This window comes from Drosophila santomea, chromosome 3R, assembly GCF_016746245.2.
Source record: "Drosophila santomea strain STO CAGO 1482 chromosome 3R, Prin_Dsan_1.1, whole genome shotgun sequence".
Classification (NCBI taxonomy): domain Eukaryota; kingdom Metazoa; phylum Arthropoda; class Insecta; order Diptera; family Drosophilidae; genus Drosophila; species Drosophila santomea.
In genome coordinates this window covers 19,651,477-19,667,936 of record NC_053019.2, presented here as the reverse complement: position 1 = coordinate 19,667,936, position 16,460 = coordinate 19,651,477, and the positions used below count along the sequence as shown (strand labels likewise).

Sequence of the window (16,460 nt, the reverse complement as noted above, 5' to 3'; positions counted from 1 at the left end):
AAGGAAGAGAAAATGTATAGTAGTAGTACAAAAAGGTCGGAATATTTTGTAACGCTTTGTAAACAGAGTGGCAACAAATTGAATCAATCGCCGACATCTTTTGGCCCCGGCTAAAATGAAGTCGGCGAGAGTGCAAGTAGCAAATGTCAAAAGACAAATGCTGTTGGCAAGCGAAAAAGTACGTAAACCAAATGAAACGAAACGAAACGAAACAAAACCCAAATGAAGACATTTCCCAGAATGGGGAGAAAAAGCGAAAAAGTTGCTCCTGCTGCACAGGAGGCGGAATGGAGGAGGTCAAAGGGCAAGTTGCACAAATATTGGATGTGGAGCATGCAAACTGGATGTAAACACAGACATTGGAGCGGGTCTCAAAGGGCCAAAAAGGGCGTTGTAGCAAGTCAGCTTTTTGGCTTTCTGGCTTTCTAGCATTCTGGCTCTCTGGCTGCGAGCGTCTTTTCTTTGGCAACCGGCTTTTGCCAAGGCTTGGCTTGGCTTTGCTCTGGCTCTGGATTTTGGGGGGGGGGGCGGTAGAAGTGACGCTCCCCGGGGGAAACACGTGTCAACGTGTGCTGCAAAGACAGCCGAAAACACGACGGAAATGCTGGGGCAGATTGAAATGGAACGCAGCTCTATGGAAAGACACCCGGCCTGGCAGTGTCTCCTGGCAAGCGGCAGGACGAGAAGGACCTCTCCATTAAGGTGGAGTCGAAGCCAGTCATAGTACCTGCCTAGAAGCAAACAAATCGAACGGAAATGTCAAATGCGCCAAAGTGCAGCAATGCAAACGAGACTTTTACCCAAATGTAGATATGTCTGACATGGACATATATGGCACACACATTCGTGGAGTGCTTACGACTCCGACACTTGCTTTATTGAAAGTTTGTGAGTGAATTCAAGTGGTGCACTCAGAAAAACAATCTGATAAATCATTATCATGAGACACAAAATTCTGAACAAGTTGTGGAGGAAACTGTCAAGAAATATCGCCTTTGTAGGCGAGTACATCATTCATTAATATGCACTATAATATGTATTTGATTTGTAGCTTTATTTGGTTTCTGCACTTAAGTAAGTTGAAATGCCTTTCTGATTTGTTTTCCCCTTTTCCAAGTGCAGCCACTGACTAAGTGCTAACTGGTCGAGTGACACTGACAGTGACTGGGTCAGTAGACTGGTTGCCAAGCGGCAATTTCTTGGGTCCCATGTTCGGCTTTTGCCGGCTGGCAGTAGAATATAGCATACTTTTGAGGGTCTGTGAATCGCATTAATTACGCTTTGAGTACGAGCCAGCATTTCTCCTTGGCAACCTGCAGTCCCCGTGTCTCTGAGTCTCACCTTCTCGGCATTTGCAAGTGGCTGTCGCTGACAGTGATTTAGTGTAAATTCCCTGGCATCGAATCAATGCCAGATTCGGATCGGATCCCGAGTGTATATAGACCTACTAACTGGTATAATGGCAAATGTGTAAGCGAAGTGTATATTGGGTAGTGTCTGCATGCTCTAGTTGGCACAACTTGATAAACTTCTCGAAATTAGCAGCGAAAACTAATTGCCAACTCGCATCCGCATTTGCAAGTCATAGAAGTCGGCATAAATTCATGTGTCCCCCATTCTCCCGTCTCCCGTTTTGCCAGCTTTCGTTTGCCAGCCCGTTTTGGCCCACTTTATACGGCCCAGTGGCAAATATGTTATCCCTTTGTTGGCTCATGCGTAAAATTATGTGTTTGTTGAATTCATAATTGCCTCCCATTACAGCCACATGCCGCAATCGTAGATGGTTGTGCCTTGCGATTTATCATCTCACTTTTTGTTTGCATGCTCCTGCTGCCGAGCTCTGATTTCGGCGGCAATATGTTGAAAACTGTGAGTGATGAGATATGTTGTTGATTTATAATATAAACAGCACTACGCATTCCTATCTAGACCTGGCTTTAATGTGGGCGAATCGTTTTTAATTAATAACGCCCAACTTTTGGCCATCCAAAATGGCTGAAAAACTTTTCACCCAACCCACTCCCACTTACTTCCACTCACTCCCACCTCATTGCCCCACTGATGGCGAAAAGTTGGCGGGCTCTTAAGAGCTTAAGAGCGAGTGAAAGTGAAATTTGAAAGGGAAAGTGCTCAGCAACTGACCCCACGCAGTTTATGCCAGCTCCCAGCTCCCATTGGGAATGAAGAACGCAATTTAAATTTACATAACGATGCGAAACTGTAGCGAAACAGTTGCGAAACAGTTGAATTAAATTCAATTAAACTAAATGAAATTCACTTAAAACGGCTTCGAATTCTCCGGAGCACACAGGCACACAGACAAAGCGATGTGTAACGAACCTTCTTGGTCCAGTAAATGGATGGCACCGGATTACCAGATCCCTTGCACTCCAGCGTAATGGGTCCTCCTTTGCGGGCCTGCAGTTGTCCGGATGTGGGAATGGCCCTTACACTGGGCGGAACTGTGGCGAAAAGGGGGAAAGGGGCATTTCAGTAAATCAGTGGCTAATTGATGTGTGTGTGTGCGCCTTGAGGAGCAGGAGCAGAAGCACTTGTCAAATGCAAATCTGTGTGCTAATGCTGTGCAAACATGTCGAGGTGTACTCACCCAATATCTCAACTGTGTGCACTTGATCACGATTTATTTTGTCACTGATTTGACAAACATAATCCCCGGCATCTTGAGGCTCCAAATCGGATATCTCTAAATTATAACCATCTATCAGTCTTACGCGCTCATCCCTTGTAACCATAATGTTGGAGGCAGTGAGCACATTTGTACCCCGTCGCCACAGAAGGACGAAATTGCCTGCAAGAGATAGAGATAGAGATATAAATGTAGATAGAGATGGAGATGTAGCAAAAGTGTAGAAAAAGCTGGGCAAATGCGAAGTGTGGTCCTATAAGCAGATGAAAAATATATAGAGCGAAAATTGTGTGTGTGTGTCCTCTCTTGTTGGCTGCGAAATTTATTGTAAAATGCCGCAATATAAACATGAAACATTTTGCTGCCAGCGTAGACATATACTTTCAGCTGTCACTGTGGCTGCGAAAGTTCGTTGTGGAGAGTGAGAATAGTTTTCGTCCAAGCAGATACATATCTATCCTTCCATCTTTCCATCTTTCCATCTCGCAGCTGTGAAAATTCTGCAGATTCCTTTCTGTTTGTCCATCCGGAGCGAAGGTCCTGCCAGCAGCCAGAGTAGCAGAAGCTGGATATGTGTGGGCTTCTGTTTTCATCTATTTTTTAGTATGTTTGCCCATATAAATGACATAATTTTGCAGATGTTGTTGGCATAATTCTTTGCTTTGCCTTTTTTTATTCCTTGTAAAATATGCATACCAGTCGGATCGCTTTTATTGTTGTCGTGGTCGTCGTCGTCGTCGCCACAAAAAGGCAAACGAGAATTTGTTAAATGAGATTAAGTGGCGTATAATATGTTTATTTATTTTGTGTGCTTAAGTCCCTGAATGAGAGACCTCGCATTCAACTGCGCCGGCCTCGTACAATTTATGAACTTGTATTTATTATGGAAATATTAAAAAAACAAACGTGAAAAAGCGCCGCACACTCATATTACGTATACGTGCTGTAAAACCGAAATCAGAGTTGTGTAAACACGACGTCGCCAATGTAAAAGTGGGTGGATGGTGGTTCGTCCTTTGCCGACTATAGTCCAACGGTCAACGGTTTGTTGGCATATGATTTTCAGCATTCGAAATATGAAATTTTAATGAAATGTTTTTATTTTCTCGACCGCCGAACTTTTATTTGTACATATGTGCGTGTGCGAACCCACTGGCAGCTGACATTTTCCCGACCTTAAGCCGCCATTAAATAATCACAGCTTAAAGTAATGCATTATTAATGCCGCTTTCGAAATGCATTCGCGTCTGTAATGAGTGTGCTCAGTTGAGCATTTGCCTTCCATCCGGTCATTAAGGAGAGCTAAGAGCAACTTCCAAATACTCGCTCAAGTTGTGCACAAAAAGGGGCACAGGACTCCTCCAAAAAGTCCTTGCCGAATCCTGCAGCTTAAACACAGGCAATCATCATTTTATTGGGGCTCGATTATTATTGAATCGACTTCCAGGCATCCGCAGCAATTGCCCGGCAGTTTGTGGATGGTGAGCAGGTGGTGGAGGGTTTTATTTTGATTTTATATTAGTCCTTGCCGGTTTCCGGTCCTGCATTTTATTAGAGTCTAATGGCTGTATATTGATATTATGGGAATGGAAGAGGAATGCCATAAAAATTTCATTTTATTGCTCGTCAATATCGACATGTGAATTCGCAGGCGAGCTTAGGCGCTGCCCTTTTGCCTTTTTAGAGCACTTTGTGGCTCATATTTTTCATTGGCCTACAAGATGGGTTCGATTCCTAAATTTCGAAATTCCTAAACTCCTAAATGAGTAAGCCACTTTGCTCGTGTGGCCCCAACTCTCAATAGATTTTTGGGTGAAAGCAATTTGGTAAGTCAATACGCTGGCTGGCCTTCAGAGCAATGAAAATCCAATTTATAACCGCGCTCAATATTTATTGATCAGCGTTTTTGTCTGCCATTCACCGGGTGACAACATGACGTATACGTATTTGATTCGCACATATGCGACCAGTGGTACATACATACATACAAATGTACCCCATATCGTCCCACAGAGAGAACGGCAATCAATGAACGGCTTCATAGACCATTTGATACTTAATTTCTTTTATTGGATTAAAGGCTTGCCACGTCGCTCTCTTTCAGCTTGACCTCGCCGCTGGCTCTTGGGGCATGAAAGCTGCAATCAAACCCTCGCCATGTCACCCATCGTTAAAAGCTGAAGCGGATTGATGACAGTGCAGTGGAAAAAGTACACACACACACACACACACTGGCTGTTGGACCGCCAGAAAACATGGCTAGTGACATGGCCAGAACCGCAGTGCATCGGGGGGAGATTTCCGGTAACAAATAGAGGAAGCCCGAGCATTGTCTACATATCCAATTACTCCCTGCTGCTGCTGCTGCAGCCATTATCATGATTATTTAGCAACAAGCTTCAAGAGTTGCTCCACTTTAATTACCACCAGGATGCACAGGATGCACGGGTTTTCGATTGTCAAAGGAATCATCGAGCAGTTCACGTCACCGGTCGGCCATCTGATGCGTATAGAGAATTATAAAGTCGACGAAACTATAAACTATAATCCCCAGCTGAGCTCAAATGACAGCTTAAGGCGCAGATTGGAAATCTGTGTTGGCCAGCTGGACATTTGAACAGCTGAATACGGCTGCAGAAAAAGTCGAAACATCAGGCGTTAATGGGAAATCATTGCACTTTAATGCCTCGGCTAGGAAATCGAATTAAATGAAAATATTTTGCCAAAGAAAAAGCTACGCACAAACAAGCTGCTGCACACGGAAATGCACGCACGGTGTTTGTTGGACATGCACTCGGCGAAAATGGTGGTTAACTAGTTGAAAAGGAATCATATCTTACATATATCAATAGTGCACATATGTAAGGTAATCCTTAGGGCAGTTTCTTGGCTCTTACTGTAGTTATATAGCTCATCATTCACGCATAAACACAAGGCGCCCGCCTGATTGAATTACATGTGTGACTTTTTCTGGGAAAATGTCATGTTTTCCGCCGTGTAGCATCCGTTTGATCTGCATTGCCTTTTCCACAATCACGGAGTGGAAAACTTTGACTGATGTCAATCTGTGGAGCCATGGAGTGCATGCTGCGCGGACTGTCGTCGCTGCCATCAATGTGCAATTTATTTTCATTTGCTGCGAACGGTTAATTGCATTTTATTTATTGGCATGTCAACAGCAGTCGCAATTTGAACTTTTCCCCTCTTGTTTTTTCGTTCAACTGGGTCAGCAAATTAAAGCGCTTTCCGCCGATAATGACTGGCGCGAAGGAAAGCCATCAGCTCGGTCAATATTAGTTGAAACTGTTTAGTCGCTGCAAATATACCATACCACACCATACCATACCATACTCGCCTTTAATTGATTAAAATTCGAGTCGATTTTCATGGGGACACGTTCGACGGCGTCGCATTATCCGCAGAGTAACTTCCTGGCAAGTTTGACTTGTTTGCCAACAACGCCCAGCATGTTGACCACTTTGATGATGGTCAAAAGTTTTGCGTCACTTAGCGAATTATAATGGACTGTGATAGACTAAGCCAAACCGATTTAACCCGCATATAGAGGTGCTTTTGACGTTGATCTTCCATAGAGAGATATCTTTTGGGCCACACGCACACCTGAGTGAATTTCTGGAATTTCATTAATTAAGATATTCATGTGCGAAATACGGGCAATCAAAGCGAATAAATGGCAATGCATTTAAACATTTTTGCATTAGTCCCGTCTAATTGAAGTCGATAGCGATGTGGCTGGCCTTGCTGCATATTTTAATATCTCTCACTCGATAGAAAACAGAAGCCATTCATGCATCCATTGGCAATGGGCAATCAAATGTCATTTTATTTGCAGCCCAGCTGCATTTACGCTTCGATTGCATTTCCATGCCGTTTTGCCGTTTGCCATTTGACTGCCTGTTTGCTGCTAACGTGTTCGTACTCGCTGGGAAAATCTATCAACTGGCGGCGAATCAAGGCTAAACTAAACTCCATTTGGCCATGACAAACGGCACCCCTTCTGCCTTTTGCCTTCTGCGGCTGGCAAACGTTAATCAGCCAAATTTATTTGCTGCCAATATGTGTGAGGTTGCATATTTGGCCAGCCGATTTATAAATGCGAAGGGAAAAATGTGTCGATGCTTTTCTGGCCAAAAGCGAACGACAGGCTGTTGACAGCTGTTGGTTGGTTGGCCAAATGTGCGTTGTCGCCCTGGCCATGTTGTTCTTGCTCGGGAATATTAAATTTATGTGAAGTGACATTTTGCCTAAACATATTTGCATATATTTTGCATAATTCACATCGACTGCCTTTTGCCTTCTGCCAGCCGTCGAAAATATCATCATCATTATTATTATTACGATTATTATTGTTGTACGCTGGCAGCTGCATTTATTTTTATGAACGTTATGAACGCATTTTCACATCGAAATACTAATAACGCCGGATTAATTATACCAAAATAGGAAAACTCACCCAGATTCTCCACCTGGCAGGGCAGGACGAGCGTGTCCCCGACGACGGCGCGGTAGGTGTGTCCTCTGGACAGGAAGCGGGGCAGGGTGGCGGCCAGCGTGGAGGGTGCCACCGCCGACTGTTGCACGTTGCTCATCGAGCGGCTGTTGCTGCCTGGAAAATGGAAAAGCGGTAAAGCGTATAAGCGGGTTAGGTTGCGGTCGTACACGGCTAACAAGCAGAGCCATATCGTATTCAATAGGCAAACATAACGAAATAAATTTCGTATTTCATATATTTCACAAAAACCAATTAGAAGCCACCACACCATATCAATTTCACAAAGAAATGTGCCACAGCGGCACATCACAATAAGCTCAACTCATAAATTTGAAACACTAATACATTTCAATTACTAATATTAGACAATATAAAACTGTAATGCTTCTCTTTTTTTTTGCCAAATTTTGAATATTTAATTGGTTATTATTATTGTTTCCTATTTTACCAGCCGTAACTAAATAAATTATTTATAATTGGTAGTCAAGCGTAGCTGTGCAATTAATTGTCTTATAAATCAAACCAAAATTGTAATTAACGCCGATAATGAAATGAAACCACAGCATATAAAAATTGTTAAAAAATTAAATTTTCCTGCGGAAGCTTGATGGAATTTTGTTTAAATGTAGGGTCCAAGGTACAAGACTCCTGTTTCTTTACTAACTGGTATTTCTTTGAGTGCACACTCAGTCCAGCTTGGAGGGCCCATCTATCGATGGCAATTTGTTGCCAGTCGAATGGCTTTCAATTAGCATAAAAATGTAACAGCGAGTCCTTCGCGTTTACGCCGAGACCCCAGGACTCCCAGGACTCCCAGGATGGCAATAAACGCGCAGTACGCGCATACCGGAACGTTAGCGCGTTATGTGAGTTGGCGTTGGGGCAGGACTATATGGAAGGATCGAAGGATGGAAGGATGGCAGGATGGCAGGATGGCTATACCCACACAGAGCTTGTCCTGCTGCCCCAAACCCACTGACACTGCTCGGTGCGTGTGACCCGTCAGAGTGTGTTAACGCACTCGCCGGACCCTCGGGGGCATCGTTTCCGTGTCCTGTCGTGTGCTGTCCTGCCGACATGGCCAACGTGAAAATTGCTGTCGCCCAGTAGCAGCAGCAATAGCAGCAGCTTAAAGCCAATTTCTACAATTTCTATAGAACTCAGAACATGGAACAGTCTGACCCTGCTGCTGCTGGCACGCAGCTTCAGTATCGCCGGCTTTTGGGCGACAAATGAGCGCAGCGAGGCGAAACTAATGTTCGGCCCGGCTAAATGCAGTTCAAGAGCAGGTCCTGCGCGGTCCTGCGCTGTCCTGCAAACAGGACACCAACGCAGCGTAACAAATTTGATTACAGGAAGTGCGGAGCAGCAGACTTGCAGTCGTGGAGTAGAAGGACACCTCCTCTCCAGTCCAAAGGACGCCCCAAGGAGTCGCCAGAGGCGCTTGGAAAAGCGAAAAGCGAGAGAGATAGCGAGATAGCTAAACGGCAGCATCAGCAAACAGGCCAAAAGTCTTTACTTTTGGGGCCACGCCCACGCCCACTCCTGCTGCCGACTGCACTTTTCCGCTTTGTGTGTGAGTTTGAGTTGGTGCCCCCTCGTTTTATCTTTTACGACACCCCTGGACACGGCCATCTACCCAGCCAGCCCCATTTGACCCACCTGTCTGCTTTTAGCCGCCTCCCCATTCTTAAGAGACACTTTTACAGGTCCTTAGCGCCCGGCGAACATAAAAGGACATTTTCGCAGATCATCATTTTACGGGGAGTGCGGTTGGGGGTGTGTGGGGGGCGTGGGGGGCGTGGCCGAGCACAAAGGAAACGGGCGAAAATTGTTCAGACTTTAATGCTGGACATGGCCCGTGCGAATTTGTCGACCCTCAGATTTTTTATATTGTCTCGGGACAAAGACGCACGCTTGTGTGAAATTGCACAAATTTTGCAGTCAAATGAACTTTAAGACGCAGCGACGCAGTCTCACGCAACAGGAGTAATGTGATAGGGGAGTAGTAAAACCGAATAATAGATACTCAGCAGTTGCGAGATTTTTCCACTTTAAGTGTTTGGAAAGTGTAAACTAATCTAAAAGGGTGGATGTAGAAGTCTTGATCTCTCTTTCCAGGAATCCATCCACACATATATCTCTTGTATCTCCTAGCTAACACAAGTCTCCGCCAGCGCAATCTGCCATCTGCCCACAGGACCCACGTCCATGTGAGTGTTGAACGGGTCCTGGTGGAGCACTTTAAATCTCTTTTATGCCCAGGACCCTTGGAGTTTCTCGACCGCCTGTCGAAATACGAGCCGACCCCTGCGTTAATATCTCGACGTGCATAAATATGTCTGCGTTGTGCAGTCGACGCGATATGCACCTCGTATCCTTTGGGGCGATGGCCGAAATTAGAGTTCTGCATATGAATTTGGAAACACACACTCGCTCACTCCCTTTCACTCTTTTGGCCAGTCACCTCCGTTGGCCGGCGGTCATTCGGGCCAAAAACGACCCAAGTGGCACATGTCGAGGCACCAGCACATATTTTTCAAATGACCAAAAATGCAGTTGGTCTTAAATTGCATGCATGAAATGCATTAAACATGCAAACCACTTCGCACCCAGAAAGCCCAATGGCAGTGAGGTGATTTGTGTGAGTTTTGGTTGTGCGTACCCCATTTTTCGGGGGACGGTTGCAAGGCCACAAAATTTGTGGGCAGGGCGTAGGCGCATTAAAGAATTTTAAAGTGGTTGCCAACTATGCACAAAATTTCATTAAAAGTGGGCAAAGCTGGGGGAGCGGCTGCGATGGAACGGCAAACTTTATTGCTGTTTCTCGACCAGAAACTCTGTAATTGTGCACTGCGCGAAAATGTGCGCCTTTATGTATGTCTCGAAATGGTTAACAAGTTGGTTGCCAAGTAATGAGCATACATGATTTCATTAACCAACAGAAGACTTTAATGCAAACTTCCTGTATGAAGTACAAATTCTCTCAAGCTTTTTCTGCGAGTTGAAAAATCCCCTAAGACCAGGAACATAAAGAGCAGTAGTTTTACTCTCTACAAAGCTTTTAATCCATCAAAATAATGGCCATAGTTGGGTGTTAGACAGCAGAAAATCTCCATTTCTGTCTGTGTGCCACTTAAAAGCGAGCTCAAATTCACGAGTTCTTAAATTTATCCCCTTCACTGACTGCCTCACGTAGCAAGTCGCGTGCGTTGCACAAAACGCAGAAACTTTCGCCACTTCCGCGCCGAACACTTTCTCTCTGTCCGTGCTGAAAAATGAGCTCGAATGTGTTTTGTCCTTGCTGTCGCGGAAACTGTGTCACACGAGTCCACCGTACAGTGCGCACTCGCACTGAGGAACACCCCTCTATCCCCCTGTAAATTTCCACGCACGCGGAGCACTTACATCAAAAATGCATACAACACTGCAGCTGCACCGCACCATAAACTCGATTTGAAAGCAGTCCCCCAACTCGACCGTGTGATATCCATTGTTTTGCGAGACACTCGCAACTATCACGTGGATATGCAATACCCTGAGCCGAGCCGAGCCGATTGATTTCCACGTGGCAGCGCAAAAGCGCTTTACCTGCAGCATGTTGCAGGTAAAGTGGTGCGAAAAGCACAGTTTGTTGCTTAAATAATTTATCTCGTGCACAAACACACACACTTTACGTGGCAAGCGTTTTTAGCAGCTGACAACAATGGCTTGGTTGGTGGGCGGCGAGAGGAGGGGGCGTGCACATTGTTGCATAAACAGTAATGCCAGTTGCAGTGAGGTGCACTGAGAGAAATGTCAGTCACAAGCCTAACATACATAATGGATGTATAATGGAAGTACATTCGATTACAACCTGCTATTTACTTTGGCAGAAGTTTATTTGAAGCATCGCACTTTATACAAATTGAATGGGTTTAATTCGAATTTTGTTTCTGTGTACCATATCTTCCGTTCGCAGGCTGTTCTGGCCCCCTTAACCAGGTAATGGCGGTTGAGCCTCGCGAGCAGCGGTGACTGTGGCATTTGCGCCTGCTTTTGCAAACGAAGCGCATTGGCATACTTTCGCTGTGGACCTTTGTTCCCCTTCCGATTCAGATACAGATACAAATACAGTTGCAGATTCAGATGCAGTTTCAGTTGCAGTTTCAGTTGCAGTTTCAGTTGCTGTGGCCGCTGGTAGCTGTTAGCTGGAGGCAAGTGGAAAAGCTTGCTACGCGGCTGAATTGTTGAATCGCTTCAATGCGAGGCATTTGAAATTGTTTTCGCCAAAATCTGGAGCTGCATCTACGCTCGGCTGCGGCTGCGGCAATAGTTTTAGTTTCAGATGCACTTTCGAGCAATTCCAATTGCGACACGAATTGTTTTGTGTTTGGAAAGCGACATTGTGGTTGTCAATGAGAAGCAGCCAGCAACCAGCAGCCAGCAGCTGGAAATGCTGGAAAACGCTGTCACCGGCGATTGATATATGTACATATGCATGCACTCCATTCACCATTTTTCATTTCCCAGCCAGCGCACTAAATTTGTTGCATTATTTTCGGCGGACACAGAGCCCGCACATACATGTACTTGCAGCATTTTCTCATTTCCGTTGCGTGGTTGCAGCTCCTATGGCGACTTGCAACTTGGCAACTCCGCTTTCGGTTCCGCGGTTCCGTTTACAAGCCACAACATTTTTCCCACGCTTCTGCTGGCGAAAGTGCTCGGGAGTGAGGAGGCGAGTCAGGGGCGGATTCGGTGGTTCTAATAGCTCAAGGACCTCCCATTTTATCATTTCAACAGCAAAAAAGGATAAGTTTTTATTTCAAAACAGAAAGAAAAGAGCTGACGCAGCAGACAATGCATTATTTATGGTTAGAAAAATTAGCTTTTTACAGATTTTTCTAAAGAGGTAAAGAAACAGTTGAGTTTTATTGACATTTTTAAACTGTTTTAAAAATGATTAAGATATGACATAGCTGACTTCCCAGGACCCCTTTCAGCTAAGTGTCTTACATGTGCAGCCCATAAAAATGTTATTTCAGAATGAAAGACGTATTTATTCTTCTAATTTGAGTAATTCTATGCCTCAACGAACTCCGCCCCTGGGAGAAGCAATGGTTGCATCTGCAACACCGCCAGCAAAAGCCATACATGCAACAGCAGCAGCCACACTTTGTTTCATTAAAACTTTTGCCACGTGTCGTGGCTACATGTGTGTATGCGCTTTGCTGGTGTTGGTGTTAGTATTTGTGTGTGTGTGTGTTTGTATATGATCAGCATCTTTGCTTGTTTTGCCATTTGTTTAGTGTTTACTCGCCACCTGCCACCTGCCACCTGCCACGCCCACTCCCACGCTGACGCCCCCGCCCAACTCACCTGCCCACCTGGCGCGCTATCTGCATTTCAATGCATTTTAAAATATGCATTGCGAGCGGTGGCTGGGAAAACCAAGAAAAACTAACCAAAAACGAAGCGAGAAACAAATATTTTAGTTTACTGGGTGAATGTTCATTACATTTCGCTTGTTTTTTTTTTTACCCCCTTTTTTGGCAGCTTCTTCGGCGAGGAGTTGGCTTGTTATCCGAGATTTCCATGCATATGGAGCGCGGAGAGCCGCGGGATATGTAGCCACACCTGGCAACTGGAAAATGTACAACCCCACGCCCACGCCCACGCCCACCTCCACGCCCATCGCCACCTTCAGCAGCATATTGCATTTTCCGTTGTTTTACCTTGTTGCATATTTAATGCATGCAAATTATTTACGGTGTCGACTCTTAGCCCGCGGCAGAATGTTGTTTTTAAAGCGCAGCTAGCTGCGGCCAATTCATTTTTATTGCCTGCCATTTTTCGCCCACCCTTTTCGGCCATTAGAGGGATGCTGGTCCACCCTCAAAACCCTCAAAAAAAAAAAAAAAAAACAGAGGCCCCCCTGTAGCATCACCACCTAGTAAGCGCCACTGACTTGACTGACTTCGGAGTCGTAAGTGCATTTATCAAAATCCTCTTGCCATAGAAAAGTGCACGTCAACGGCAGAGGCGTGGAGAACGTGCTACGTCGGCACAGCAATTTCCCAGCAATTTCGCAGGAAAAAAATGACAAAAAGCGTACGAGTGAAATGTCATTCAAGCAGCGAATGCCATTTACCCGAAACCCCAATCCCCCGTTGGAACAGCAACCCCAAAAGCCCAGCGAAAAACCCACCGGCTTTCATCATTGCCAGGTGGAGAGAAGTCCTGCCATTTGACACCCGAAATATGCAAATGCTGTCAGCTCGCCGGCGTTGCTTTTCCCTGCTTACTTCCGCTGCTTTTCCACCCAGATTCAGTTTTCCACCCATCGGTTGATGCAGTGGCGGTGATGGTGGGCGTGAACTCGTCAAGCTTTCGCGCTTGTCGATAGTCAATCTATTCATCTTTCTAACTGGTTTCACATGTGCTGCCAGAGCTGCCAAGCTGCCACACATTTTCCAGCTCATCCCCGCCCATGTGGCTCTCGTTGTTGGGGGCGTGGCCGCTGTCGGGATCGAGCTTGACTTTTATGCACATATCATTTGCATAACATTATTTGAGCAGAGTTCGCATTAAATTCTGAAATGCCAAATAAATCCGCAAGCCAAATGCTATTTTTTCGAGCTATTTTCGTTTACGTTTGCACTTAGCGTGCACTGCCGAGCTGCACTCTGCACTCAGCATCCTGCATCCTGCGAGTCCTGCGACTCCTCTGATTCCTGCAATTCCTGCGAATTCTCCTTTGCTGGCGCTGACAGTTTTCTCAATTTGCATTTCCAGTTGCAGTTCCATTTTCAGTTTGAGTTCGAGTTCGAGTTGAGCCACGTTTGATTTACGCTTGTTGACGCTGCACTTGGCGTATGCGTAATAAGCGTGTGACTACTGACTCGCCTCATTTTCCATCACCCCTTCACCCCTTTTCGATTCTGAGTTCCGAATGGAAATGGGATTGGGGTGTATCGAAAAAGGCGTCGTAAATTGTTTTATTGCCCTGTCATGCCTGAACATCCATGCATCTTCTTATGGCTCGGCCATAAACTTATTATGAATTCCTGTTATTTATTTGGCAATTTATATTTCATCCACATTGGCGAACCCTTTAAATTAAATAATAAAAAACAATACTCGAGCGGCAGAAAGCCCCCCAATTCGCTGAGCCAGCAAAGAGGAAAGAGCAGAATAGCAAAGGAGCTGAAAAAATCCTTTCGCACAAACAATATTTATACGTATACGTTGAGCGCATAAGGCAGATAAAAGGGTCCTGGGAACTGGGCGTTATAAAAATATTAAAGCCGCACAAACGTGTGGACTTGACTTGGTAGTTATGGCATTTGAGCAGAGAGAACGTTATATTTCGGAATACCCAGGCAATTGCCCCAGAAACACGCTCACAACCGCACGCACATGTTCGCCTAATAAGCGGAGAAAGTGGGGAGAAAGCAGCCATATATCTACCACAAGGACACATGCACATCCTCTGCCGTAAATCAAACTTCTTAATAGACAGAAATGTTTGCGGTTATATATTGACAGGAATTTTCACTAATATTTCAGACACCCACACCCACACAGGAACACAAGTTCGAGAAGTTCTATGGGTTGTGTATGAAAGGCGGAAGGCGTTTGCAGCCGGAATAAAAACGTACCATCGCCCACACGGCGTATGAGTAATGTTGCCAGCTTACGGCTCTCGTGCACCGAGCTAATTTGAATTTTAAGGCCATTTGCAAGCGGCACTCCAATTTCAATTGCTCGGAAACTTGCCGCAGCCACGACTTCGACACTCGAGTCGCTGCGGTGGCCATTAATTTGCAACGCCTCAAAATTGTTTACGAAACATTAAGCAATTGCAGTGCCAGCGAAAAAAAAAAATGGCATTAAATATACAACATAGTTGCCCCACGAGTTAGAGGCAACGCAAGTGGGTGGCGTAAGATATCACATTAAGAATTTAAATTAATTAAATTAAAATGCGTGGCGCTTTCGGTTTGCTTGCTGCTGCGGCTTTTGGCCAACCATCCAACCAACCAGCCAGCCAACTTACCACCCCCCAATGCGACGAGTAGCAAGCCGGCACACCGTGCCGAGCAGCTTTTTCCCGTCCTGTTCCTGTGCGGTTGCCACGGAGCCTGGTGCGGAGGTTTGTTAAAGCTGCCACAAGATTTGCATAAAGTATAATGGCCATCTTCCTGGTCCTAGCAAAGGACGACAACGCTGGCACAATAAAGGGGGGAATGGTGGCGGATGGAGGATGGGGTGGAGGAGAACATTCTCGCTCCAGGATCCACGATGAAAAAACCAACCGAGCGTGGCCATTCAATTTTCATTTTTTCTTTGGCCCCGTCGTCTTTGAACTTTTCACATTTCTCGTTTTTTTGGCTGTCGCGCAGCATTTGTAGTCGTACTTTTTTCGCCCAAGACATTTCCGCGCCGCATGTCCAGTTCCTGTCCAAAAGCTTTTGGTAGTTGGTAGATACCAACAACTGGACGCCGTTTTACAGCTCGCTCGATTTCTTTTTGGCTTGATTTTTCCCAGCCATCGCCTTTTCCTGGCTGCTTTGCTTCCTGCCCGCTCCTTTCTTATTCTTATTTTTCGATGTCTGGGGCTGAGGAGCCGAGAAATTTCAATTTGATTCAGCTCCCACGATCGTTTTGTTTTATTTCCTGCAGATATCTGCAATTTCGTGTATCAGATTTGCTCCTTTTACAAGCGGCGCCCAATAAAAACTGACTTCGCTCGCTTCCGCCGCCAACGAAAAGTTGAGCATTTAAGCTGCCGCTTTTCGCTGCTAAACGAACTGATAAATTTAATGCTCCGTTATGAGCGGTTCTTAAAGAAGGACTAAATAGCCGCAGGGCTCTGGTTATTACTCGCCAAAAATCCGTCCCTCTTCTATTCTGTGCTGTGCAGTGCTCGAGCTTAACCTACAAATTGCTTTTAATTACCGCTTCAGAAAAGCGGTAGTTAGCTTAGCTAGTCACCTCACGACCGAGCAAAAGGTGAGTGGCTTTAAGTGGGGAATCAAATCGATGCTTACTTGCCCGCCCTCCCTACACTTTTATTTCCAGCCAGCTGGCTGTGGAAAGTTTTATTCAGCAAATAGCCCGGGGTGCAAGAAGTTGGGAAAATTCATTTGGCACACACAGAAACACACTCACTTACTTCATTTGCCGGGTTTATGCATGGTGTTCATGAAGTGCAGACTTAAAAATAATCTAAAAGGTTTTAAAATCTCCTCTTTACTAGAGTTGATGTATAATAGCTTTTCTTACTTTACACAATGCCCCCAAAAATACTTTAAA

The 16,460-nt window shown here is 45.3% G+C and overlaps 1 protein-coding gene across 2 annotated transcripts in view; it reads right to left on the bottom strand.

Annotated features, from left to right (window-relative positions):
• The window catches only part of LOC120452682 (limbic system-associated membrane protein), a 64,249-nt gene that overhangs the window by 6,224 nt on the left and 41,565 nt on the right, over positions 1 to 16,460 (bottom strand). For both annotated transcript variants that reach the window (XM_039637032.1, XM_039637033.1), the window contains 3 exons: positions 7,122 to 7,274; positions 2,609 to 2,809; positions 2,341 to 2,462 (listed from right to left, as the gene is read on the bottom strand). In XM_039637032.1, the coding sequence (XP_039492966.1) occupies positions 2,341 to 2,462; positions 2,609 to 2,809; positions 7,122 to 7,274 (476 nt within the window). The remainder of the gene's footprint in view (positions 1 to 2,340; positions 2,463 to 2,608; positions 2,810 to 7,121; positions 7,275 to 16,460) is intronic.